The 26,544-nt window shown below is 35.0% G+C and overlaps 4 protein-coding genes across 16 annotated transcripts in view; 1 reads left to right on the forward strand and 3 right to left on the reverse strand.

Annotated features, from left to right (window-relative positions):
* Positions 1 to 8,001, reverse strand: part of LOC145941974 (prolactin-releasing peptide receptor) — a 58,968-nt gene extending 50,967 nt beyond the window's left edge. For 3 of the 11 annotated variants that reach the window (XM_083048412.1, XM_083048413.1, XM_083048416.1), the window contains exons 1-2: positions 3,698 to 8,001; positions 1,391 to 1,646 (exon numbers count right to left, since the gene is read on the reverse strand). In XM_083048412.1, coding sequence (XP_082904538.1) covers positions 1,404 to 1,646; positions 3,698 to 4,675 — 1,221 coding nt within the window. In that variant the 5' untranslated portion in view covers positions 4,676 to 8,001 and the 3' untranslated portion in view covers positions 1,391 to 1,403. The remainder of the gene's footprint in view (positions 1 to 1,390; positions 1,647 to 3,697) is intronic. The other 8 variants (XM_083048421.1, XM_083048418.1, XM_083048415.1 and 5 more) reach the window with 8 other exon arrangements.
* Positions 1,510 to 26,544, forward strand: Yeti (yeti). Of its 2 annotated transcripts, none has more exons than XM_083048424.1 (3): positions 1,510 to 1,639; positions 24,215 to 24,567; positions 24,926 to 26,544. In XM_083048424.1, exons 2-3 carry the CDS (start codon positions 24,225 to 24,227, stop codon positions 25,432 to 25,434), a joined length of 852 nt encoding a protein of 283 aa, XP_082904550.1. In that variant the 5' UTR covers positions 1,510 to 1,639; positions 24,215 to 24,224; the 3' UTR covers positions 25,435 to 26,544. The 2 variants fall into 2 exon arrangements, with proteins under 2 accessions (XP_082904550.1, XP_082904549.1); XM_083048423.1 differs by lacking the exon at positions 1,510 to 1,639 and adding an exon at positions 23,271 to 23,528 and having other exon boundaries at positions 24,926 to 26,541.
* Atg101 (autophagy-related protein 101) lies at positions 11,139 to 14,962 on the reverse strand. 2 transcript variants are annotated; one of them, XM_083048427.1, is made up of 2 exons: positions 14,824 to 14,962; positions 11,139 to 14,095 (listed from the first exon to the last, which is right to left on the reverse strand). In XM_083048427.1, the coding sequence occupies exon 2, from the start codon at positions 14,085 to 14,087 to the stop codon at positions 13,431 to 13,433; it is 657 nt and encodes a 218-aa protein (XP_082904553.1). In that variant the 5' UTR covers positions 14,088 to 14,095; positions 14,824 to 14,962; the 3' UTR covers positions 11,139 to 13,430. The 2 variants fall into 2 exon arrangements, with proteins under 2 accessions (XP_082904553.1, XP_082904554.1); XM_083048428.1 differs by lacking the exon at positions 14,824 to 14,962 and adding an exon at positions 14,224 to 14,803.
* Hlh54f (basic helix-loop-helix domain-containing transcription factor HLH54F) lies at positions 17,383 to 21,592 on the reverse strand. Its single transcript, XM_083047809.1, has 3 exons — positions 21,325 to 21,592; positions 19,366 to 19,678; positions 17,383 to 18,100 (listed from the first exon to the last, which is right to left on the reverse strand). Exons 1-3 carry the CDS (start codon positions 21,357 to 21,359, stop codon positions 17,894 to 17,896), a joined length of 555 nt encoding a protein of 184 aa, XP_082903935.1. The 5' UTR covers positions 21,360 to 21,592; the 3' UTR covers positions 17,383 to 17,893.

The following is a 26,544-nucleotide window of genomic DNA, read 5'->3' on the forward strand; positions in this document are numbered from 1 at the left end:
TGTTCGCGTATTCTTCCTTAACATATATTGCAAAAAAATTATTGTTTACAATTTCTAACTCAATGAACATTACGCCCAAGTAATCCAAGTCATATATGTATATTTATTCACAAAGATATCGATCACTCTTGTTCTAGTAAAAGTGCTTCACCCAGCTATAAACCGCATATTCGGTTAAACGCATGAAAATATCTATAGCAGTTTTCTTTCTCAGTGCATCTGCAGTTTCATTTAAAGATGCTTTGCGGCACGTACGAGCATGACTCTTTGCATCTCGGTCGTTACGTAAATCGATCTATCCGTAAGAGGGAAAGCATGCTTTTCCGTCACATCAGCGAAAAGTGGGCAAAAAAACGAGCAATGCGTCGCGATGGTTGACGGGATTCTCAGCAATTGCGTTGTCGCGTGAAAATTTCTCCCGTTACGAAAAAGCACGAGTCTGGCATTCCGAATCTTTCTCCGCGCTTCCGGCTTTGCTTTTCCGGCCGTCGAAGATGGAAATCGAACGCTCGTTCGAGCAGTTTTCTTGCAAAGCGCGGGATTCCTTCTTTTATTATGCTGAATATACGTAGGTGCATTATGATGTCAGTCGGTCGACGCGCCCACAGAATTCCATAGAGCTGTCGCATCAATATGTGCTGCGGAATCAAAGTGCCTCGCAGATAGATAGAGGAAAATCGAATTTTTATTACGAGACATCCCGGAGGAGGTTCAAAGGACGAAAGTCCCTCCATTTGACTCCGTAACTTGTAACGAAACTTTACGAAGGCAAGCTGGATAGAATTATAGTGGTCGACACAACATTCTATCTACTACGGAAAAATAGCGACAAAAAGATTGACGCGTTGAAATTATGTGTAATACACATATAGAAGAGATATACATATATATACAATATATGTGTGTGTTAGGGTGCAAAAAGTTATTTTTTTTGTTATAAAAATGTATATCAAAAATTAACTTATGATGCCAACATTTTTTTAATATTAAAATTTATTTTTTATATCTTATCTTCATAGAATTAATATTCGTTTTTTTTTTAAATATTCCTATTTATTGTATATTGTAATATATTAAAAATAAATATGATGCAAAAAGTGGCTTAGAGAAAAGATAACTTTTATAAAATTGCCGCATATAAAAGAAAAATAATTTTTAATTTGAACACTGTTTCGAATACGATTATTTATAATACGAAAAAAATGAGACGACATGAACGAAAGCTCATTAGGGCGGGTATTTGCAAGAATATACTATCGCTATCTTGAATAGATTAATTATTCTCTCTCTCTCTCTCTTTTACGATAACGTCATTATGTAGTATGTTAATATTTGCTCCATCTAATGTATCTAATATTTTTTACATGTATAACGAAGCATATTAGCATACCTGTCTTTTTCTTTCACAGAGCCACATCGTCCAAGTCCTTGGAGGAGCTCGAAGGCTGATCTTGCTCTTTCGAGATGTTTGTCGTCGGCTCCAGAATAATCATCTCGCATCCCTCGGGATTCTGCGTTCTCGTCGTGTTGCTCGGCAGCAGTGTCTCTTGCATGGTATTATTACCGTTACATAATTTGTCGCCTTTACAACCCTCTCTGCTTCTCGGAGTGCCATCGTTGGAGCTTCTCGAAAAACAAGGTAGGACCTACAAAAACATTTGCAAGATTTCATGATTCCTCGATAACATAAAATTTATGACATACCGCAACATTAATAATATCACACATCTATTGATGTGTCCTTCTTGAAACTACAATTTGTCATTATTAACTCACGTCAGGCTAGTTCCATGACTGACTTATGCCATTATTCTGTGATCAACGACTTTTGATTATAGTTAAATATACATACATATATATTAGGCACATAGCGTTCTCAACCCACTAAAATAATCCGAAAGCTTTTAAAAACTTTGCTTTTTTTTGATTACATTAATTATCTTTTCGTTTGACAAGCACGGTTTTTCTCATCTTATACCTCCGATAAGTGTATACCCAAACGAGCGATGTTTAACTTTGCGTGGTCTCATTTACTAGTGATATCCCTCTCAAGGTATACAAGGTGCGTTTAAATCAATTTTCCGTCCGGGTAAACTTAATAATCGATCCTGTAATTGCAGTTTATGGAGAAGCTTTCTAAAAGTCATTACGAAACGGTCGTCAAACGATCGTTTTTATTATTGCGGAACTTGAGGTCGGAAATTGATGGGAGGGCGTAGTCGAGTCTTAGTGTGGGTGTGGATGATTAAAAAATAATTCAATGCAAATCGAGAAGAATTAATCAAGAATCACGAGCGCGAGAAAAATGATCAAGACGAACGAGAATTAATTCTTATTAATGCTAAAACACTTTCCATAAACGCAATTATTTTTTTATAATCAAATTTGCTTATATTAAATTTTCTTTTAACTATTAACATTTTTTTCAATTATTACATAAAGAGATATCTTAACATTTTATAGAAGGCACATAAATGTGCAAATTATACATATGAAAAATTATATCATTATTTCTATTTTCGTAAGAGAAATTCGTATACAACAATAAAACTTAAAAATTGTGCAGTTTAATATAAATATAAAGGTATAAATATGAAATATAAATATAAAAAAAGATTATATAACAAAAATATAAAAGAAAAGTAATATATACATCCGAATAAAGAACGATGTGAAATTCGACATAATATATTTTCCAATAGTATTAAAGAAGAAAGAGAGAATATTGCAAAAGTATGAAACATCGCTACAAAGTACAAATCTTTTATTCTACGAGTTTATTATAGTAGCGCGCAAAGGAAAATCTTTAAGAAAGAAAAATAAAGAGCGTGAACCACCCTTTTACCATAAATTCTTGTATATTGGCAAATGCGAACATGCTCGAATTGCCAATATACTAGCACCTTTTCGAATAGACTGCGAATACCCTTATTCAGAATGCAAGTTGCAACATTCATACACGTTTGCGCACGACTACGTTTCTATTTAATATTAGCTTCGTCAATTTCACAAATGTGCGAACGCAAGTGGGGGGCAAAGCAAAAAAACAGCTGTACTGCAAATTAATTCCAACGCAATAGAATTTACTTGCTGATTTCCTTCTAATAGCGATTGAGAGATGTCTATCGCCAAACTATTAGATTCTCGCTCCGCTGATAGTTCCGGTAGTTTCGATGCAAATAGTCTTGTCCCAATTACTTAAAGTGCATCATCGCGAAATTGCATGCGTATAATTTCGATTAAATTGCACATATTGACCTAAGATTTTATCCAAGATTATATTATATAAACGATTCCATTATATGTATAACCGCGAAAGATACGCTTTTATGTTATTCTTCTATAATAAAATACACGTCCCAATACAATTTTAAAAAGACTCTGAGAATAACATCGGATATATTTTCGAGAATGCTGGAAAATCCTATTTTCGATGCACCGTCTTTTTATATTGTACAATTTTGCAAAAGTAGATTTTATATGCAAAGTGCGTTTATCTATACAATATACTATATCTAGTCTGTCGAACTAAAGAATAATCCGCTTACTTCTGTATACCCGATGGATGAAAGAGAGAAGCAACGAAATGAATAATCCGTCTGATAACTTTGAAGGGAAAATCTGGCTTTACCTTTTCGTTCTCGTGACACTTCGGAATTTCAATGCACGTCTATCCTTATATCGGTATATATCGTACCTGTTTAAATTCCTTGCGAAAGTTGTCGTTGAGCCAGGCGTAGAGGAATGGATTGTAGCAGGTGCTGCTCATGGCGACGCAGTGAGACATGAAGAAGCAGAGCTTGTAGTAAGACCAGTCGTTGGCGCGCGAGTAGAAGTCATCGACGACGTTGACGATGTTGAGTGGCAGCCAGGAGAAGCCGAAAATCATGACCATGGCGATCAGCATCCGGTTGGTGCGGCGTTTCCTCTCGCGATCCGCTTCTTCTCGCTTGCTCGTCTTGCTTCCGGGTTTGGCGCGCGCTCGGTCATTCAGTTTAATCGACACCAATATGTAGCAGAAGGCGATGACGAAGAACGGCAGGACGAACTGCACTATCGAGGTGAGCGAGCTGAAGACCTTGCGAAAGGGTTCGCTGGGCCAGTGTTCCTCGCAGTAGGTGTACGGTTCCTCCAGCTGCATGTACAGCCCGTACGGTAAGGTCACTACCAGCGCGACAATCCAAATACTCACGATGATGGCCAGGCATATCTCGATCTTCATACGCGGATGAAACGGATAGATGATCACCAGGAAGCGATCGACAGCTATGCTGGTCAAAGTAAACGTACTGATGTACACGCTGACGCCCTGGGCGTAGGGCACCAGGTGGCAGAGAGTCTTGCCGAAGACCCAACGACTCAGGAAGGTGTATAACGGGGTGAAGGGCACCGCCAGCACGCATAACAGTACATCGCTGAGCGCGAGATTCGCGATAAATAGATTAGTCACCGTGTGCATCTGGCGGTTTCGTCCGACGACGAAGACTACCAGCACGTTGCCGAAAATGCCCAGCACGAAGATGATGATGTAGAACGCGCAGAATACTGTCTGTACCATCACGTTCGACATAACGTCCTCCGAGTGGCTGAAGTTGCGCGCCGACGAATTTTGCAACGCAAATATCCCCGACGATGTCGACGTTAGGTGCGTCATTTCTGTGTCGTTGATCATCATTGGTGTATCCTGGAGAAGAGTATACCGATCGCAGTTAACCCGCTTCTTTCTCTTCCACTTCCTTTTTCGCTTACTCCTCGTTATCTCGAATCGAGATCATATAGTTAGATCGATAGCACTGACGTAGATGGATCTGCTGGTGGGGGTCTCATTTCCCAGGACGACGAAGGAAAGTCTTGTTCTCCGGTAAGGCGGTTCGGCGACGTCAAACGAGCTGACAAAGTCGAGTGAAGCGTTCGCGATCGGCGACGTCATCGATCCCGGAGATGCGAATTAATTTCTCGCAAAGCTCGTTCATTTACGTCGACGTCGCTGGATCCCGCGCGATAAGGTTCTGATAGATAAGCGAGTTATAGCCCGAGAGATAAGCTGATTAGCTAGAATTTCGCGCCGCGGTATCCTTCGCCGGGGCTAAATGACTTCGCATCGATTATGCTCACGACACGTATGCAAGCGCGTTGCAGCTGAACGTCATCTGACATTCGCCGAAATAATCCTTTAAGCGTGATTCGATTTTTTCTTTTTTTATAATTTAAGAACAGCTCAAACACAATTTTTGCATTATTAGGCATTCACTCTTTCTATCGTAACATTGAATCTCGAAGCGATCTATTTTTTTACACTTTCGGGTTTAATGGAGATTATTAATGATCTTATTGAATTTTGCATAATACGATCATCTCAGCAAAGTTCGTGTGGAAATGAGAAGCGTCGTAAATTATGACAAAGATTTTTATTAGAAATGACACCGATTTCTTCTCCTTGTCCATTAATTCGCAAGGTGGCAGTGAATATAAATGTTGCAGATTCTATATGAATGGACGATGATATTATCAAGGATATTTATATCAGACTCGCGTTCCCAAGACGTCGTTGCATCCTCTCTCTCTTTCTCTTTTACTCCTGAATTATAGTACACAATCATGTTACATTATTTTTTTTTAATAACGATATATTTTAGATACATCGATCATCTCGTCAATAGAACCATTTGTGTGTATGTCAAGAATTTAATTTAATTTTTACGCAATATAAATATTAATATACTTGTCGAGTTAGGCACGTCGCGACGAAACTTTCGATTTTGAGAGGAACCACGGTCGTTCCTCTCGCTGAAACAGAACACGAAAGAGCAATTAAGAGCGCCTATTATGACCGTTTGGCGAATATACTCGTGGGCGAAACTGTCGGCGAACTTGGGCGGGTGTCTTCGTCGAACTGTCAAACATTTCGGGAAGTTTCGAAACGAACAATAGCCACGTCGAGGATTTCATGGGTTTCGAAAGTAACACGGACGAGCTATTTTAAAAAACTCGACGGAATCGAACGTTCCTCAAGGTCGCCTCGCCACTTGGAATCAGAACGCGTTGCTAAAGCTAAGCGTTCCCTTTTTTCTCTTCTTTTTTTTTTCTTTTTTATTTGCTTTTTTTCCTCTAGTGTCGAGTAATAATTTTGTTCGAAGAGCGAAGCGACGAATTCGCCGAATGTTACGCGCGGTTGGAAGGTTGTAAATTACACAGGGCGGAAATAGTTTTCCACTCGTGAACGCGCGATGCGTATTAATCGGAGATTAATGGAAGCGCGTTGCGAGCTATATACGTATGTACACAGTTTGTTGATGAAACGAGGTGTTACGAGGCGATCGCGAATATTAATGAATTTGTTGCGGCTATGATCGGGCGGGAGTATCGAGAAACAATTATGACAAGTTTACGGAATAACCACTGAGGCGTTTGTTAAAACCGCCACTTTGAATATGAATTATCAAGTGATTGGTTTAGTGTGAATGAATACCGTAAATCGATGTTTCGATAAATCGATTATTTTTTAATGTCAAATATTATCATTATATCTTTTTTAAAAGCGTTAATAAGAAAGTGAGAACGAAAGCTGATATAAGGTTTCTTTTTCTTTAAGAACAGAATTAATATACACACACACAAGGTTCCTTCAATTTTTTCAAAAACAACCGATGCAAATATAATTTTGCATTTCTATATACATGTAAGCATCTTCACCTTTTTTAACAATCAAATAATTCTATCTAATTTGACAGTCAACATTAAAACTTTTAAAACTTTCTGCTGCATAAATTCGTTACAATCAACTAATAATGATTAAATATAAGAATCCTTTTTTGTATGCAATAGTTTATACCCAGTTTTACTTCTTAATCATTTATCAATAATCTAAAATAATGATCAAATGAATATACATATTCTCTTGTAACTGAAAGAAAAAGAGTCTTGGACTGAAGAAAATATAAAGCGATTTCTTCTTTTCTTCCGATATGTAAACTTTTACATCAAATTCGAAACTATATGTTTCTGTTTGTGGAATTTATGGGAGGATTAGAGGACTATCGATTAACATAAAAAAAAAGAATAAAAGTATGCATTCCGAAAAGCACTGTAAAAAATGATCACGCTTATATGCACATATACACACATACACAAGTGCAAGATCGATTTCGGCCACCTGTTGAAGAGTCCGGACGAACCGCGGTTATTTCTTCCGTCGCGTCTGATGGGTCACGCGATGGTGGATCTCGTTTCTACCAAGTTTCGTGTCGAAACGAAGTTTCCTTACATTAAAATATAACGAAGTCGCGACGCTTCGCGCGCGCGATTACGCGAAATATTTAGGCCGGTGTAACTACTGGAGCTCGCGAATCCTCGAGGGACTTGCGAAACCAAGAAACGACACACGAAATAAAATAATATATATAATGACAGAAAAATATATATATATATATATATATAGTCACACATATGAAATGCGCACAAAAACGAATTCCCCCACGTGCAATTATCTGTCTCTTATAATTTATCACGCGCGATTTTATTCGCAACGATATACATATTTATATATATAGGTATATATTATATCCGCCGCTCTTTTTACGATTTCTTATTTTTTATTTTATTGACTCTTTTTTATAGTGACATATATAAACAAATATAGGGCGTCTTTTACGCGTGCATATATGCACTTCGACACTCGTTTAAGTCAGATTGATCGAATTCTCTCGCGATCACGCGCTGTCTTTTTTTAAAATTTATTCTTCTTCTGATGTCTTTGTTTCTGATTTATTTGTTTATTTTTTTCGTTTTTTTTAAAATATATGATACACGCGTTTGTCACGTTTGATCTATTTCGCGGGATGTCCGATATATCGCCGAGTCTCGCGACTTTTGGAAGGATACCGAGACCACGATCGCCAGACGGCGATCTCTCGAGCGCGCGATGCTCTCATCTCAAATACGTGAGGAGGACGCGCGACGATCATCTCGGAGCGTCGCGACGCCGGCGTTTCGCGCGCTGCTTCCTATCGGCGACTGAGAGGCGAGAAAATCGGAAGCGCACCGGCTTCGTTAGAGCGCGGCTTCGCCCCGACGTGGTTTTTCCGCGCAGGCGTGCGCGTCGTTCACGTGCCTGATCGTGAATGCTTTTACACGAAGATATTTATGATTATCTAATAATATCGAGATACATTGATATTTTGAATTTAAATATCGAACGAGTCAGACTTTGTGAAATTCCAGAGCGGTACATCGATATGTTTTCCTCCCGTAATCTTGGAAAATGCCATCCTCATTTTTTTCATAAAGTTAAAAGATGTTTAAGAGGTGTGTGTATCTGTGTATATGTGCTAATATTGAATTTACTTAAATAATAATTTAAATAAGTATTTTCTTAAATAATAATTTTTATTTGATTTGATTTTATACTTTTTTTATTTTTTTTACTTATTTTTTATACGCTATTTTAATCTTCTTATTTAAAAATTTTATAGATTTTGTCTTTTTGTCTTTCTCTCAAAAATTATTTATTTAAAAATTAACCTTTTCCCTGAATATCTTTTTATTTTATTGAAGCTAGAATATTCCAAAGATTATTCTTCTTTTTATATATATGTATATTAATAAAAATAATTCCCAGAATTATATACAAGTTTTTTAGCTTGATATATCATATAAATAGTGGAATAAATATAATGACAGCTGTCAAAATTATTGATAATTTTAATAGCTGCCGTTATATTTATTTTACATTGCTATGTATGATATATGTAGCTAATATTAAAATTACTATCTTACATGCTTACTTTATGAAATCATTATTTTCATAGAAAAGATTTATTTGTAATCTAATTTGATAAATATAGAATAATGCAAGAGTTTTTTTTAGTGAAACACACATATAATATTTCTAAGACATGAGTTATAGAAAAATACAGTAACTTTTTAAAATTTTTAGAGATTAAATTTGCAGAAATTTAGTAAGAAAACATGTATGTGATATAGAGTCATTTGATTTAAAAAATATTTTTTTTTCTTAATATATAAAATTTGAATTCTAAGAATGTAAAAGATGTGAGATGGTAATTAAGTATTTTAGTATTTAAATCAGCGAAAGGAGAAATCTTTTTTACGTATTATAAGAATTTTCACTAAAGAATCATTCATATTATTTATCTTGCTATTGCTGTTATGTACAAACTATGTAACATAAAATATATATATAAAAAAAATTGCATATAATATAAAAATATTTTCTTTTTGCACCGCAATTGAAATGATAAAAAACGGTACAAAAGTAAAAAATTCTGTATAAACTACAACTTGATTAAAAGTTAATGGGCCGCTAATTAGATATTCCCTTTCTCTCAACGTTTTACAATATAATATAGAAACTTTTTTTTACGTATTCTCTTTTTTAGTTATAGTGCATCTCAATTTAGGCATTAATTTTAATAAATTGCTATTCGAAAGAAACAAATAACATTTTTCATTCAACAATTGCGTAAAACTGCTATATATTTCGCAATCTTTCTCTGTTTGAGACACGTGGCATCAAGAGTTATGTCAAGGTAGCGGTCAAAAATACGTGGCATTCTCGCGAAACTGGGGAGGGAAGCATTTCTGTTCTCCAGAATCTAATAAATTTAAAATGACTATATCCTTTGCGAAGATCAGCACGCGCGTTCGGTTTCGCGGGAAGGAAAAAGGGCGAACTCACATCCGTTTGCATTTTATTACGGAAAAATTCTCTGACTCGATTATGTTCTTTCCGGATGGTGCGCGGATTCCTGATGTGCGGTATGTGAAAAATTTCACATTTGTTCGGGACGAGAGACAAAAGTACGAGCGTTCTCATTTAACAATAAGACGAAGGAACGTTGGTCTGAATATTGTGAATAATAGATGACGAAATTACGCGCGCACGATTTTAATTCTTCCGTTTCGATCTTTCGCAATCGCATAATCGATAAATCGAGAATCCGTAGCGTTACGATAATCTCGGTGCAGTACCGGGTGAGCGTAAAGTTCCGATTTGATCGAAAATTCATGGATCACCCGGTAGAGAGCGGCACGTGACGGAATGATAAAACGTGCACTTTACACTTGGTATCATTCTGCTAATTGCCTGAAATTTACGTGCTATAAGAGTCGATGATTAATTAAAGATAAAATATATTTTTACGCAGATAATGTGTGAATCTGTATCTTATTTCTCTTGAAACAATAGTATAATATTTATAGCAATATAGTAAATAAATATTAAAAACGTTTACAAACAAAAATAATTATGTAAGCATAATAAACATTTAATTAAAAGATTTTAATATAAATATTATTATTATTAGTATTGTAATCGTTCTTATAAAATTTAATATATATATAACATAATATAATTATTCTGTCTATATATTTTTACACTGTAGAAAAAATATTTATATTATTCATATTTTTTAAAGATAAAGGCATGGATTTTTTTTACATTTTTCTCTAAAATATATACATATATATAAAATATAAAATTATTGGAAATGGTCATACGAAAAAAATGGGATTATAGATTTCATGGAAAAATAAGGGATTTGAATCTCCATAAAAGCGCTATTATAAAATACAGTAATTTATTAATAATTAGTCCTTTATCGTCAGTGTACTCAACATGATAAATTAAAACTTGCAGATATTTCATCTTCCTCGCTATACACTACACATTTTGTCACATTTTGTCTCGCTTATAATATACAGGTCTCGGTTTTATCTTCTATATTTTGCTATATAAATATAAATATATATATGTACAATATATTTATATTTATATATTTATTAATAACAGCATGTGGCAATTTGACAAATCCGTAAAATTCTAGTTGCACATACACACGTGGCCACTCGCTCATGCTTTCGTTCTTTCTTCCTTTCTCTCTCTTTGTTCTTTCTATATGTCATATTTATTTATATGCGCCTATACGCGCGTCTCTCTTTGTCATAATGTCATATCATCAGTTTTTTTTACTTTTTTACAATCGTACACACGGCATATACCGGATGGTGCGAGGGAAAGAGATTGCAGTCGATTTTCAATTCACAGAATCGCGGAAAACGACGGGAATTATCGACGATCATCGCGTGATTTTCTTTCCTTCCTCTTTCTTTTCTTCGACCGACAAGAGAAGAAAAAAACAATCCCCGATAGAATCGACATTACGCTCGATTCGTCGCGAAACATTTAGCTAAATTGCAATTGTATATTAAACTACTTAGAGAACATCGCGAAAGAAAGCAATTGAGACGATATACGATTAATTATATATAAATTAATTAATAATTACGCTTCTCGTCTACACCGTTAACTCGTAAAATATATGTGTACACTACGCGTCGTGATATCTTTGTTGATTGGTCGTAGGAAAGGCCGAAAATGTATAATATATACGGATCTCGGAACGTGCGAGGACCCTCTCGACACGCGACGTCTTTGATTTGCGGCATAATTTTTTTTTTTTTTTTTTTTCCGGACACACTATTTACATTGTACAATAAGTAATAAATCGCGCGCGCGGGTCGCCGCCGACGAAACGTTCCGATGTCCGATGTCCGCGTTTCCTGTTCAACTCGCAGCTCCTAAAAACGGCGCACGACGTTAACGGCACACACATTTACAATCGTTTACGAGGAATAGAAACGAAATCGCCTCGAATCCGAGAAGGATCACAGATTTATCTTCTGCGCGCGCGAGAGAGAGAGAGAAAAAATCTATCTCACTCCTAATAAGATGAGAGATGCTTCGCGTGTGTGGTAAATAAATAATATAATGATATTATCATTATTATTATATTATATATAATAACAATGATATTCTGGATCTCAGGTATATGTTAGTTTTCCTAGCACATTAATTTTTCCCTATCAAAAATTCGATACGAAGGCACGAAACGTCTTGGAAAATGTAAATGACTGCGATTTTTCGTGCGGTTCTTTCGTATCACCCGGTGCGCTTCGATATTTTCGGGCATCGCGCGCATTTTGGCTTAACGATATTACATTTTTAACTTATTTTACACTTTGATTACAATAACTTAAGACCGACGAAAGCAATGTGAACAATCTGTAATCTGCGCGTCAATATAATATAATCTGACGTTACGTATCATCATTCGCAAAAAAAAAATAAATAACACAAAATCGATTCCATCCATACACCATAATTATACAAAAATTAACGCTTTGTTCTGCCGCGAAATTAAAGCAATAATTAATGTGATTTCGGCCGCCTACGATGTCGATTTTCGTATCACTAACATCCAGATGATATTAATATTAGACGGCCGGAAATCTAACGTTAAATTTAAGAAGCAGAAATTATAGCATATTTTGTATACAAGCGCATACATACATATATGTATATATGCACGTATGATGTATGAATGTATATGTACGTATATATACACGTGTGAAATAATTCAAAAGCATTCTCCGTTATCGTCGGTTTAGGATAACTATATATACTTTCAACATTAGTGACTGAAAAACAGTGTGTACAACGCCGAATACAGCCGCTATGTATTCGGAGAAGTTTGTCAAGGAGTAAGTAAGTGACGAGACCTTTAAAAGGGACGCATCCCTCTCAAGGATTCTACTAGACATTAAAGTATCTGGAAACATCCTGCTCATTTCTCAACTAGAGGCTTAACATCTCTCTGTAAATCCTTACTCTAAATCAAATTATCTTCTTTATTCGACGCGTGAAGATAAATTCGAGAAATATATCGAGAATTACGCTCGAATCTATTCTACGATGTATACACACAGCATTTAAAAAGGGGGGTGAGAAGCGAGAGAGGAACATAATGTCGTTTTGCCTTGATCAAAGTCGTGTGTAGGGAGACTCGAGTGATAAGATTTTTTTTTTAAGAGGTATGCGAAGTATTATCGTGTAAAACGTGACTAACATGATCTTGCTAAAATTATGCGACGGACGTTCATAGTAAAGTACAAAAAAAGCCAGTGTCACAAGAGTGTTGTGTTCATTTGTACTATATAAACATTAGAGACACACAGTAGCGGAAGTCCCTGTGATGTATGAAGTATTATTTCCGTTTCTTTTCTTTTTATAAGAGATACTAGAGCTTACAAAATCCGTAATAAGAATCTACCACGTAGGCAAAATACGCTGGGTAGCTTCTCTAGCCGGATCATTCTTCGTAGCATAAATTTAGAATTTTTTTTTTCTTCTCTAGGAACTCATAATAATAGCTAAGGTAGATTAGAGTCATTGAGAGTAGATCTGAAATGAAATCCGAAATATCGCGTGGTGCAATGCAGTGAACAGAAGAAACTTGTGTATCGTAGATGAAAAATAAGAGCAAGTTTTGCATTTTTTCAGATGACTCTAAGCTATATATCGCGCGCGAACATATTAATGTTAAAACTTTAAGAACTATACCTTATAACGACTAAATGGACAGTGTCTCTCTGATCAATTTTTTCATAGTATTGCCCATCGTGGTGGTCGACGGACTAGAGGTCGTAAATGACATTTTGAAAAGGTACGGCTGTATATCTGGATACGAAGTGTCGAAGATCAAATCCAGTTCGGCCTGACTCGGCACTTTCGGAACGTAATCGTGTCGATTCATGACCTCGGTGATGTATAGGATCTTCTCTGTCAGCAGGTCGCCCACCTTCTCCCGGCATATCTGCCGTTCGTGTTCGGTGGCCAGCTTGATGAGTTCGAGACGTACGGTCCATACCTCCCACGGTATGCACTCTGGTTGAAATGGCCAGCGGCTTTTTTTCCTCTGGAAGAATTCTAGAGATATCTGACCCGAGCCCGGGCTATCGGTGGAGCGAAGGGCCTCCGAAAAGCCCGATATCTCGCGTTTCAGCGTCTGATCGAGATAGACCGACGAGCAGCAGACGTAAGTGAGATCAATGAAGTCGCAATCCACATCCTGGTATCCCACGGTGCCCACCGAGTAGCTGCCTTCCTGTTTGTACTTGAATTTGCCGAGACTTCGATGGAAGAGCACGGTATGGAATATACTCGCCACCGCCTCGTCCACCTGACGTCCCTCCATACTCAATTCAAACAGCTGCGTCCTGGCATTCATGACGATACCTGTGTAAATAAATAAAATTAATACACATAAAAGGGAATAATTAAAATTAATAGACATAAAGAAGAGAATTGAAACAAAGACAGAGTCACAAGAATATAATTGGAAGAATTTGTAGAAAAAAAATTACACTAAATCATCAAAATGCTCTGTCATCAGATATTTCACGACACGCATAATGAAGAGAAATACAATGTAAGAGTAACAATGACAAATAGATTGAAAGATTAAACGAGAAGCTGCCAAGAGACACAATGACACAAAGCAACAGATTTAGAATTCACGAGGACAGATGGTGGGGATACGAAGGTATACAATGACACACTACTGTGTCACTCAAGTCGCGGTAAATACAAACGATAATAAAATGCGAATGACTCGTTCCGAACTTGATCTGTCAAGATTATCTCAATCTCAATCTTAATTTAACAACGATCTTTAAAAACGTTCTCATCGATTCCTAATATTCGATCACGTACTCGTGCAAGCTAACTAAGCCTAACCTCGAACTCGCCGAGAATCATGCGTTAACACGTGGATATTTAAATACGCAGTATCGTAACAAGCGAGAAACCGGAAGAAACACGCAGATATCGATATCACGTTCGCGCTTTTTACGTAACGCAGTTACGAGGCGTCAGATCACTCAGGGGAAAAAAAAGAAAAAAGGAACCAGACACTACAATACAACACTTATCGCGCTAACTAAGGCACGAAGAGAAGAACTAACTTCGCCACTTTCTCCTTCGCTATCGACGCTTCTTCTTCCTCTCTCGATCACTCCGCCTCGCCGTCGTCGTCGTCCTCCTCCTCGTGTCGAGCGATGGCGGACGCAGCTAGGTTAGTTTCTCGCGCTCGATCGGTGCCAGCTGATCTGGTGACTTCTGTCGTCGCGGGCCTCGCCACCCTCTTCCATCGAGTCTTCAATCTTTCCGTTTTTCCCTCGTTTATATCACCACCATCAGCAGCAACTGTCACCAATACCACCGTCGTCCTCGTCGTCCTCGTCGTCCTCGTCGTCGTCGTCGTCGTCGTCGTCGTCGTCGTCGTCGTCGCTGTCACGTCCTCGTCACGTCCTCGTCACGTCCTCGTCACGCCGCGCTCTCGGGAATGCTCCGTTACTCCTTGACGTTCATTCGTCGAGCATCAGCTCCCATCGTCCCCGACGACGGGGCAGCCAGTCGTGCACTCGCTCTCTCGTCCTCTCTCCTTCAGCAGCAGCAGCAGCAGCCAGTGGTCTGCTTCACACGGGTTTGTGGGTAAACAACAGCTGTGCTCGTGGCACACGCCATCTTGACGCTGCGTCCGCTGACTCCGCGCTGCTTTGACACCTGGCCCCGCGAGGGCTCCACGTTCCTGGTCTCCCGGAACGTATGTTTTCCCGTATACACAGGAGGAGGTGGAGGAGGAGGAAGGCGCGAATGCGACGTCGGGAATATGGGAACGATGATGATATATATACCCGGGGATCGTTGGAGGATTTTTCAACTTTCAACGAGCTTCTCTCACAGTCCTTCTTCAGCCAACCCGGATGGCCCTATAATGCTACATCATGGAAATCGCGCGCGTAAAACGAGATCCTATACGAGAGAAAATGATCGATTCCACGTCCCTCGTCCTCGGAGAAGATACTACTACTGGGGGAAGCTCCGCTCTTCTCGGAGCATATATTGTACTAACCTCAGCCACGAAACATGTATTATATATACTGCGTACCTGATTCGTAACCAAGTTGGCAACGAGATGTGCACGTGCGCAGTAGGATCGGTGAGAGAGAGAGAGAGAGAGAGAGAGAGAGAGAGAGAGAGAGAGAGAGAGAGAATAAGGCGCGAAATGACTTCCGGAAGTTTCGACCCAAAGTTCTGGTGTTTCCTTGCGTGTGCATATACCTTTCGATCGGAATCACGAGTAACATCTTCCTCCGCATCATTTCAACGTCGTTTTATTGCCTCAATCACAAAAGCTGCGCTATATAAGAGGTAATTTTTATTCATTTATACACTTGAGAGAATTTTCTCTTATCGTTAGAATTTAACCTGAAAATCATGGCAATCGTGGGACAATATATGGTATGGAAAGAATTTCTCTGATTAATATCTATCGCAATAAAATACAAAACATGTTTAATTAATTTTACTAAAATCAATAAAATTCTTTCCATATCATATATATATATATATATATATATATATATATATATATATTTTACCTTGACTTTTGTCATATATATATATATATTGACTTTTGTCATATATATATATATATATATATATTTTACCTTGACTTTTGTCGATGATTTATATGTCTAATTCTTTACAAAGGATGCACAGACATTCCTTTAAACACAAAAAGGTATTTTTTATTACATATAAATATATTTCTCTCTTTCCTTTTCTCTTCGACATATGGCGGCCAAAAATAGTGAGATGAATATTTGTGAGAATAAAATGGGAAAATGCAAGAGAGAAAGAGGAAAATTATCTCTCGTTTATAAATTTTCAAAGTGTATGTTGACGTAGAACGGAGACGTTTAGTGCCGGTCGATTTTTGTCGCCGTGTGGGATATATTATTTTAGTATCGGGTTTACACAAAAGGCCCTTCGCGCTGTTTATTTAACTTGAACTTCTTTATATCCTTCTTACCTTACCGCGCACTTCCTCTGTGCTGTTCCGGATGCCATTCGGCGCTTCTCCAGCAAAAGATGTCAATCAACCGAAATCATAGACATGCATATATTATACATATACAAATTATACTTATAATGCACTTGCATTCATATAATATATATAAAAAAATTAAAATTTAATCATGAATGATATTTCTAATGATATAAATATTTTAATATTTTAATTGGACGCGCAAAATTATGCAGTATGGAACCAACTACCAATTTTTTTTATTTTGAAATTTTTATTGCAAATTATGCCTGATTCATTCAGGCACAATTTGCAATAAAAATCTCAAAATAGAAAAAATTAGTGATTGGTTCTATATTGCATAACTGCATCCAATTAATCAAGAATATTTTTATTATTATAGAAATATCATTCATGATTAAGTTTCAATTTTTTTATATATATTATACGAGTGCAAGTGCATGTATAATATAATATATAACTGCATCCAATTATTTTATTTTAGTAATGAGAAAATAATTTTATTTTCCATCGAATAATATATTATATTAGCAGTGATTTGAATATATAATATAAAAAGCAGCGTTTGCATTAAATATAATATAAAGAAAATTATTGAAAATCTTAAAAACATTTTATTTGGACTAGTTGATATGCTTTGGTATCAATTACAATATTACATGATATTGCAATAATTAAATGTGTGACACAAGAAAATAATTTTTCTGTGAATGTATAATATCCCTTACGAAACGTTTGATAAATCAAGAATTTCAGATCTCTCATTACATTTCGTTATATTTTTTTTTTCTACAAAACACACGAAACAAAGATAATATTTTGTTTACTCTGCTCGTCTGAATTTATTTTATTGCACAAGAAAATGTATGTAGAATGCATCTCTTCGATGCACAAAAGACGTATAAATCAAAGATATAAATGTCATTGACAGATAAATTATTTCCTTTGTCACACAAGATGTATAATCGTTATTAATTGCATTAAAAGTAAATCAATAAATATTAGTAGAATAAGGCACTCTGGAATAAATAAGGCGTGAAAATGTCAGCACCGTGTCATAGTCGTGTGATTCCCAGCTGATGGTCGCTTCTCGTAGATATCGCTCGTTGTCAAGCTTTGATCGGATTATCAGAATTTTTTTGTTAGAAATAAGAGAGCTGTTGCTCTCCTCCCTGAAGATTATGGCGCGTCGATATGCTCTGGTGCCCCGAATGATGGAAGTTTTGGATATCATGAGTCGCTTGTTGTCCTCGATACTGATTACAGCTCGAAGATGTCGAGGAGGACACGTTGCAACTGTTGTTCATAAGTGCGGTAGCGTTGCTGTTTTGAATAGCGAATGGCCACGACTGCAATATTAAGATTATTTTTATTATTTATTTTTTAAATAAAATTTTAATCGATATCTCGAAAGTATTCGAAATCTTAAACAGATTAGATTGCATCGCGCATTATATATATTTTTTTAATATATTATTAAAATTTCATATATTCATAAAATAATTTTCATTAAATTGTATGCATTATGGCTGTTGATCAGCTAACAAAAGAGACTGCGTACACAGAGAGAATTTTCTCTTAGAATTTACCCTGAAAATCATGATAATCGTGGGACAATATATGGTATAGAAAAAATTTTATGAGAATTTCTCTTATTAATATTTATCACAATAAAAAATAATATCTGTCACAATAAAATATAAAATATGTTTGATTAATTTTATTATGCAGTTTAGTAAAATTAATCAAACGTATTTTATTGTGATAGATATTATTTTTTATTGTGATAAATATTAATCAGAGAAATTCTCATGAAATTTATCTATACCATATTGCCCCACGATTACCATTTTTAGGGTAAATTCTAAAAGAAAATTAATTCTCTCATAAATTAAAAATTTGTTTATGTACGTTGTCTAAAAATTAATTAATATTAATTTGAATTTGTGTGGAGAAACATATTTTCGGAGATAAAATATCTTCTTTGATCTGCACGCGGAGGGAGAGAGGAAGGAAACGAGGAGGCAACTATTTCGCAGCGGAAAACGGCACGCTTCTTCAAACAACGGAACTAACTTAGAATTAATGGTGGCAAAGGGTGGGTAGATGGTTTTTCGAGTGATTCGATCCACCTGGACAGACATAAACAGAGTGGATGACTGCGAAGACGGCGCTCGCTTCGCGACTCCGAGTGGATCCACCTGGTCTCGATGTTATTTTACAGAATTATTATCAAGTCGAAAGTCTGATTGTAAAAGCGAGAAATAGTTTGGATATAACTCTCTTGAATTCCCAGTAAAATCGATTTAATTTCGCAATTCGTGAAATATTTTCTTGCATGATAATATATCTATTTAGAAATACTGATATGAAGTGATATTGAAATGTTTTATAAAACGATTGCTGATAAGATACTTGCCACATTAGACAAGTCAGATTTTTTTCGTTTAATTTATGTTTCTATAAATGGATCATTTTGACTATTAAATTGATTGCTAATTATTTTCTTCGGTTTGTATTTCTATTAAGAAATTAAGATCATTCGAGATCAAGATCAATATCAATTTCTATCAAAGTTATTTAGAATTAAAAGAAAGAATGAGTAGATACTCACCAAAGCAAGCGACAAGGATTTGGTGGTTTCAGGATGAGCTTCGCCGTCATCTCGGAGAACAGCTCGCAAATGAGATATGTACGTTGAAGCTAGCCTTAACGTGTCTAATTTCGATAATTTCGTGTCATTCGGGACCCAAGGCAATGACGTTTTCAATCTTCCGAAGGCTTTGCTTAACACTCTCATTCGAGCTCTTTCACGTGCATTGGCTGCATTTCGCGGCGCGCGACTCTCTATGTCATCCTTCATGTATTTCTCTTCGGAAGGATATTCTTCCAACGACGATGTCGAGGCGCACCGTTTTCGAGGCATTCTGTTATACCATAGCCATCATTAATTATACAATATTATAATTATAATAGCTACCATTAATTATTCGAAACAGCAATTACGCGACGCTTCTGCAACTTGTGAGATACATTGCTTGTCGTGAAAAACTGAACGAGGCAATCGCGGTTTAATCAAGATGTAGGTCCCTTTATTATATGTTAGGCAGTTTTATTTTATTTCTTCGAAAAATGAAATCTATGCACATTCCTCTGTTTATGCAGCCGAAAAATATAACGATAGATAAAGTATATTAAAGTTTTTATATTAATGTCGGAAATTTAAAAGATCACTGATGTATAATTAACTGTCTACTGATTGTAAAATCAATCAATTATTAAAGCAATTAATTAAAAGAAAAGCACAATACTGCAAAGCGAGAGTTTTTAAGATTTGGCCAAATCATTTACATCAGATAAATTAAATAAGCACACGTATTAGATACGAAGAGTTTCTTTTTGCACGGTTTTGCTTTCATACAGTGAAAAATCTTTTAGATAAATTTCTAGGCTAAAAGCTATTTTTTTAATATCATTTTTTCAACTTTTAAATTGTCTTGCGTAATTTATGTCGTAAAATCGAAATTTCTTTTGTATACTTAAATTGCAAATTGGAATTTTGCATTTAAATATACTAAAGAAAGAAACGTTATTATTAAAAAATGTTGTTTTTTATGACATTAACTTGGAATAAAAACGCACGTTGTTAAAAATAATAATCTTGACTACTGTTTAAATCACTGCTTAAATCAAGACTTCATTTTCTTGACTCATACACATTCACGATAAAAAAAAATCCAAGAATGATAACACAAGAATTATAAAAGAACACAAGTGACTAGATCTGAGATGACGAACTGCCGCAATTTGCTATTCGATTTCTTATAATTCGAAATTATCTTTAATCAACTGTGCCAAAGTTCAAAAGATCGAAAAGAATAGAACTACGCGACACTTATCTGAAGTAATTTAAAGACGCACTTAAATTATTATCGATCATGATTGTCACTTGAGTTCAGAGACAGCGCAATTAATTATGCAACTTGCTCGATACCTGTTACGTGACCGATGAAATTTTTTTTTTTTTTTACGCGATCACGAGTATATCTGTCAGCAGAGCAGAACGTCGCGATAGATCGCGTCTCCGACGTGAAACTAATTGTTAGTCAAAGTTCTCGAAGTAAAAGCCGAAGGGTGGACTACAAGAGAGGAGGAATATGAATATGAGAAAGAGACAGACAGAAGATGTTATTTGGAGGGGCGCGAGATTTGGGACGTCCCGAAAACCAGGCGGAGCTTTCGAATATTCCAACTCTCTAGTCTCATTCGTCTCATCTCGTTTTCCGAGATGCTGCTTGATCCAATAGCACTGCATTCGAGCAGCCACCTGGTACATCCTTCCTGGTTTCTTTCCTTTCCTCTCTCGATGGAAGCGCAGGGAAAAGAGACTAAAGACCTCAGCTCGGAGTTAAACGACTATACTAATATGCTAAATTGAGATAGTTGTACATATACAGGTTTAATATTAATACTTGTGCATGAAAACAGTACAAGAAATAGGTTTACCAGTATTTGTAATATTGAACTAATATTTAATAATAATTTTGTATAATTGTTTCTCTCCAATACATACATAGATGTGCTTGCTCCCTTCTCGCCCTCGTTCATTCAGACTTTCGCTTCGAAAAGAAGGGTCGCCTGATCTATAATCCATTGAAAATCCCCGTCAACCGGTAGTCATTCGTTTCGTTGAAATTAGAATTCGAAATGGATCCTGTAATATGAGGTTTGCGGTGACCCTACTAATCCTACTTAGTATCCTGAAGAAGGCGTTAAATTATTGCTTGACAATTTCGTGAAAGATGTCTGGCAATTCGACACTGCGACCTTTTTCTGAAACTGTGAACGTGTGTTGCGTGATATCATTTAAACGTAAAAGCAAATTAGACAACAGTATGTTTATTCTAATCTGAATATTTTAGACAAACAAATTTGCTATCGATATTTTCTTAAAATATCGAAAATATCAAGGATCACATTTTGTTATTCTATTTATGAATTATAATAAATTCTGTTTTATTACAAACATTGGTGAATCAATAGTTGTAATTGTTTTTTAAAATACAATCAAGATTTATTCTAAAACAATACAGGAGCAAATAAGTTAAATAAGATATATCAGAATAATCATCACAAATATAATCTTCGTTATCTTTATTTAAATCGAAAGGCAGCTAATTTCTTCTGAAATCTTTAAATATCTATTAGGTAAAAGAAACACTTAGAAATGGTATCAATTAGTCAAGGATCAATATAATATCACACACACACACACACAATTATATTAATAGACAATTTATTATGTATATATACTCCCTAAAAGTGTATCATATTTATAATATTAGAACAACACAAATGTGCGCTACGCGCGCGCTATCCCTTGATTTTATATAAAAAAGAATATTTTTATTAATATTTTTTGACAGAAATCAGCTGATTAAAACGTTAATTTGTTAATTAAATTTTAAAATAATAATATGTAATAAAAATATATATGTTATAAAATAATAATATGTTTTAAATAAAATGTTATAGTACTTTAAACTCGATTAATATTTTTTGACAGCTGATTAATATTTTTTATCAGCTGATATCTGTCAAAAAATATTAATCAAGTTTAAACAAACTTTATATAAAAATATCATTCTTTTTTACATAAAATCGAGGAATGGCGCGCTTATGTTGTTCTAATAAGTTAAATAAGATATCAGAATAATCATTAGAAATATAATCTTTGTTATCTTTATTTGAATCGAAAAACAGCTAATTTTTTCTGACACACACACACATCTTTAAATATCTATTAGATAAAAAGAAACACTTAGAAATGGCATCAGTTAGTCAAGGATCAATATAATATCAATTATATTAATAGACAGTTTATTATGTATATATTCCCTAAAAGTATGTCATATTTATAATATTAATAACATTTATATTATATTATATAATAATAAAATATATGCATATTTATAATATTAATAATATTATAAATATGTAATATAATATATATTTAAAATTTTATATATATATATAATATAATATATAATATTTATAATTTAATAAATATGTGTGTTTCTAGTTTGTGAGAAAAATTATTTTATAAATTTTATTTCTTGTAAATTTTTTTGTTAAGTGTTAGGTTAGGTTGTTATCACTATTATATACTTCTTCTTTACAATTAAGAAAAGTGATTGATAATCTTAACTTTATCTTAAAAATCTCTCTTTTAAAATTAAATTATAAAATTAAATATCTCTTTTTAAAATTAAATTGCCTGATACATCTCTTATTCTTCTCTCTTTATATAGAAAATATCTAATGTTAAAAATGTTGAGCGAACTGTCCAATAGAAAATCTCACCTTGAATAAAATCCACTGCTAATCACAAAAGTAGAAAATTCAATTTACATCATCGCATCAATGACGTAATGGCGCCATTTTAGTTTAGTTCCCTAATTCGTCGCAAGAAGCCGCATCGATCGTGTCGTTGCGTATCGCCGCGATGCGTGCCAGACGCATTTGCGAGTCGAGTCGAGTTGAACGTGTCGTCGAGTGTTGCGGCTTCTTTTTGCCAAGGTATTTCGCGATTTTTTCGGCCAGTCGGTGCTCTCTCGTCGTGCGAGATCGATTCAGGCCCTCGTCGACGACGATTCATGAGAGCGGCGACGAACGTCAGATTCGCCACCGCGTCTCGATGTAACGACATTTCCGGAAGGCGAATCGACGTCCGTTTGCGGAAATTTTGGCACCGACGACTCACCGTTCAAAGAGAATGTGAGTCACGAAATCGTATATTAAATTATCGTGTGTAATTTCGTTGAAAACTGAAGATTTACTTAATTGCAGAGGTTAAGTTTCGCGATGTTGACAGTGCAAGAAAACGCGGTGATTTGATAGAATTTTTTAATTACCGCTTTTTTCAAAAAACCTACCTTTATCTCGAATATTATTTGAATATTTTGGAGCAAAAGAATTTAATATTAATGCTAATGATTTTTTTTTTAATCAATGAAAACTTGTGCTTAGAGAGTTTTTGTTTAAATTTTTATTGTTAATTTAATAATTTATGACACATCTGAGACAGAAGTTTCAGAATTATGTAATGAAAAAGCAAAGTAATTAAAAGTGAATTTTTTGTATGTTTGCTACGAATAATATATGTTTCAATAATTTTAATATTTAATTTATTGTATATTAATATAACACTGACTATAATATATGACAGATGTTTTTTATACTATCTATAAAATATAATCTTTATAATTATAAAATATCATTTTTATTAATTGTAAAGAAGAAGCTTATAACAGTATAGTGAGGAAAGTATTGTAAAAAATACAATTTATCAAATAATTTTTTTTACAAACAAAAAATATATATATTAAATTATAATAAATATATCATATTTCATATACATGTACATATATAATAACTCTATCATCTATATCTGTATTTTTTAGATATTTGAACATGTCGGAAGAACATCAGCTGCCTTCAGATTCAGATGAAGATGACGAAGATTACGTACCTGATGGTGTTGACAGTGAGCAAGTATCTGAAGTAGAATCTGAAGGCGATGTTGAAAGTGGCCCAGAGGATGAAAATGATGAGAATAAAAGAGATCCTGGGCAGAAAAAAGGTAAAAAGAGATCTAAGAGTCGGAAGAGTATAAAGCGCAAGAAAATTATAGAAAACAAATCGAAAGTATCAGAAGAAGAAAATAAAGAAGCGGAAAAAGAGACAAAAGAACTTACTGAAGAAGAAGAAAAAAAGAGAGCTGATTCTCTTTGGGCTGACTTCATGAAAGATACAGGTAAAAGCATATATTCAAAATTTTAATAAAGCGGAGCATATATCACATATTATAATTATATAATAATATTTAATTAGCTTTAGCCTTATTATATTGAATAGTACAAAATAATATTTTGGAGAAGTTTTATATCTTAAAGAACAAAGTACAATGACAAGAAACTAGATTTCTCCATATCTGCTAAAGTTTTAATATTATCCTATCTGCGATGTTATTATAGTCTTTGAAACTTTTGATATAAATTACAAACTGGAATCGATAAAAATTTATAATTCCATTTACAGATTAATAATATAAGATTAAGAATAATAATGCCTAAAAATTCAAAAGTGTAATTTTAGAATATATCATTTTATAGCTGTTGTATCAAAACCAAAGCCACAAAATCCAATTAATAGATCGAATGAGAGATCACCACCAATACAAAAGCCAAAAATCCAGGAAAAAGTTAAGATAACAAAGGTTTTTGAATTTGCTGGTGAGGAAGTGAAAGTTGAGAAAGAGGTATCGATTGATTCTGCGGAAGCCAGATTATCGCTTTCCGCGGAAAATTCCACAAAACCATTAGAATCCGCATCTGAGGCGAACCAAGGGCGAGGGAAAGGCGGTGTTAGGCGCACCGGATTAGGTGGTATTTCTTCTGTTCTGGGACAGATCGGGAAAAAGGCGAAAATTAGTACATTAGAAAAGTCCAAGTTAGATTGGGACAGTTTTAAGAAGCAGGAAAACATAGAGGAGGAACTCAATACTCATAATAGGGGCAAGGAAGGATACTTGGAGCGACAAGATTTCTTGCAAAGGGCGGATTTACGACAGTTCGAAATCGAAAAAAAGTTACGAAATTCTAGCAGGCGCAGTACACGGTGAATTCGCATTTTCTATATGTCTCTATATATGTCTCTTCTTCCGAAATGGGATCCTAAGATAATAATATCGCGGTATAAGATATTTACTCGCCGACTTGCCAAACTCGAGCGCTTGCTACACACACATTTAGCCTAATTAATTCATTCGAGTTTCGCGCTATGTTTTGGAATAATACGCGAAGGGAGCGTTTGATTATACGATGATAAACTGATTTCGCTACCGACCGGTCTCTCCGAGAAGTGACCGATCATTCCAGTGTTTTGACTAATTCCTCACGCGTACGTAATATAATAGCTTAATTTACTCTCAGCGAGCCTTCGCCTCGGCCTGATAACCACACAGAACTTCGCATCGAAGCAGATTGTTCGAAGCTTTTGATGCTTCTTGGAAAGATTCTGTAGTATCATGTAGAATGTCCACACAGAATATTTTTTTATTTTGTTTCAATGGAGCGCGCGATATGTTTATATGTGTAGTGTGAATATACTGATAATAATTAGTCGGAAGTCACGAATGAGTATGAAAAAATATGTATGTTTTAGGGAATATAACATAATGACATAATGACATTGATTCATGACCACTGCCTCTTTTGGCAATGTATAATGGAATACAGTACTGTATTTATAAATGGACCTCGTAATAAGTAACATAGGTTATTACGTTGAAGCAGTAACAGCGAATTTTGTATCATTATTATTTTAAGTTTTCATAGATTAAATGGTACACTTTCATACAATGTATTAGACAGCAATAGCGACATGTAACACGTACATAAACATACTCAATGCAATTAATGATTCTCTTTTTATCTCAGGTTAAAACTTCCTTGATGTACCGAATTTGAATTATGTTTCAGCGTAATTCCACACAGGACTACTTTACATTTGTGAATTCTTTAATATTATCGAATAAATTGTCTATAAGAAATGGCGTTTTATGATCTGTTTCAGAATATCAATTTTTTGCAGCATGTCCAGCCAAGCAAATATAGAACCTAAAAAATAATATGAAAAAAATGCTCTACGATACATGTTTTATATCCATACATACATATAATTCTTTTTTTAATTTGAATATTTTTTTCAGATTTTTATTTTATACGGACAT

Source organism: Prenolepis imparis, unplaced genomic scaffold, assembly GCF_030444845.1.
Source record: "Prenolepis imparis isolate NDT839.2.m4 unplaced genomic scaffold, iyPreImpa1.0 SCAF_10, whole genome shotgun sequence".
Classification (NCBI taxonomy): Eukaryota; Metazoa; Arthropoda; class Insecta; order Hymenoptera; family Formicidae; genus Prenolepis; species Prenolepis imparis.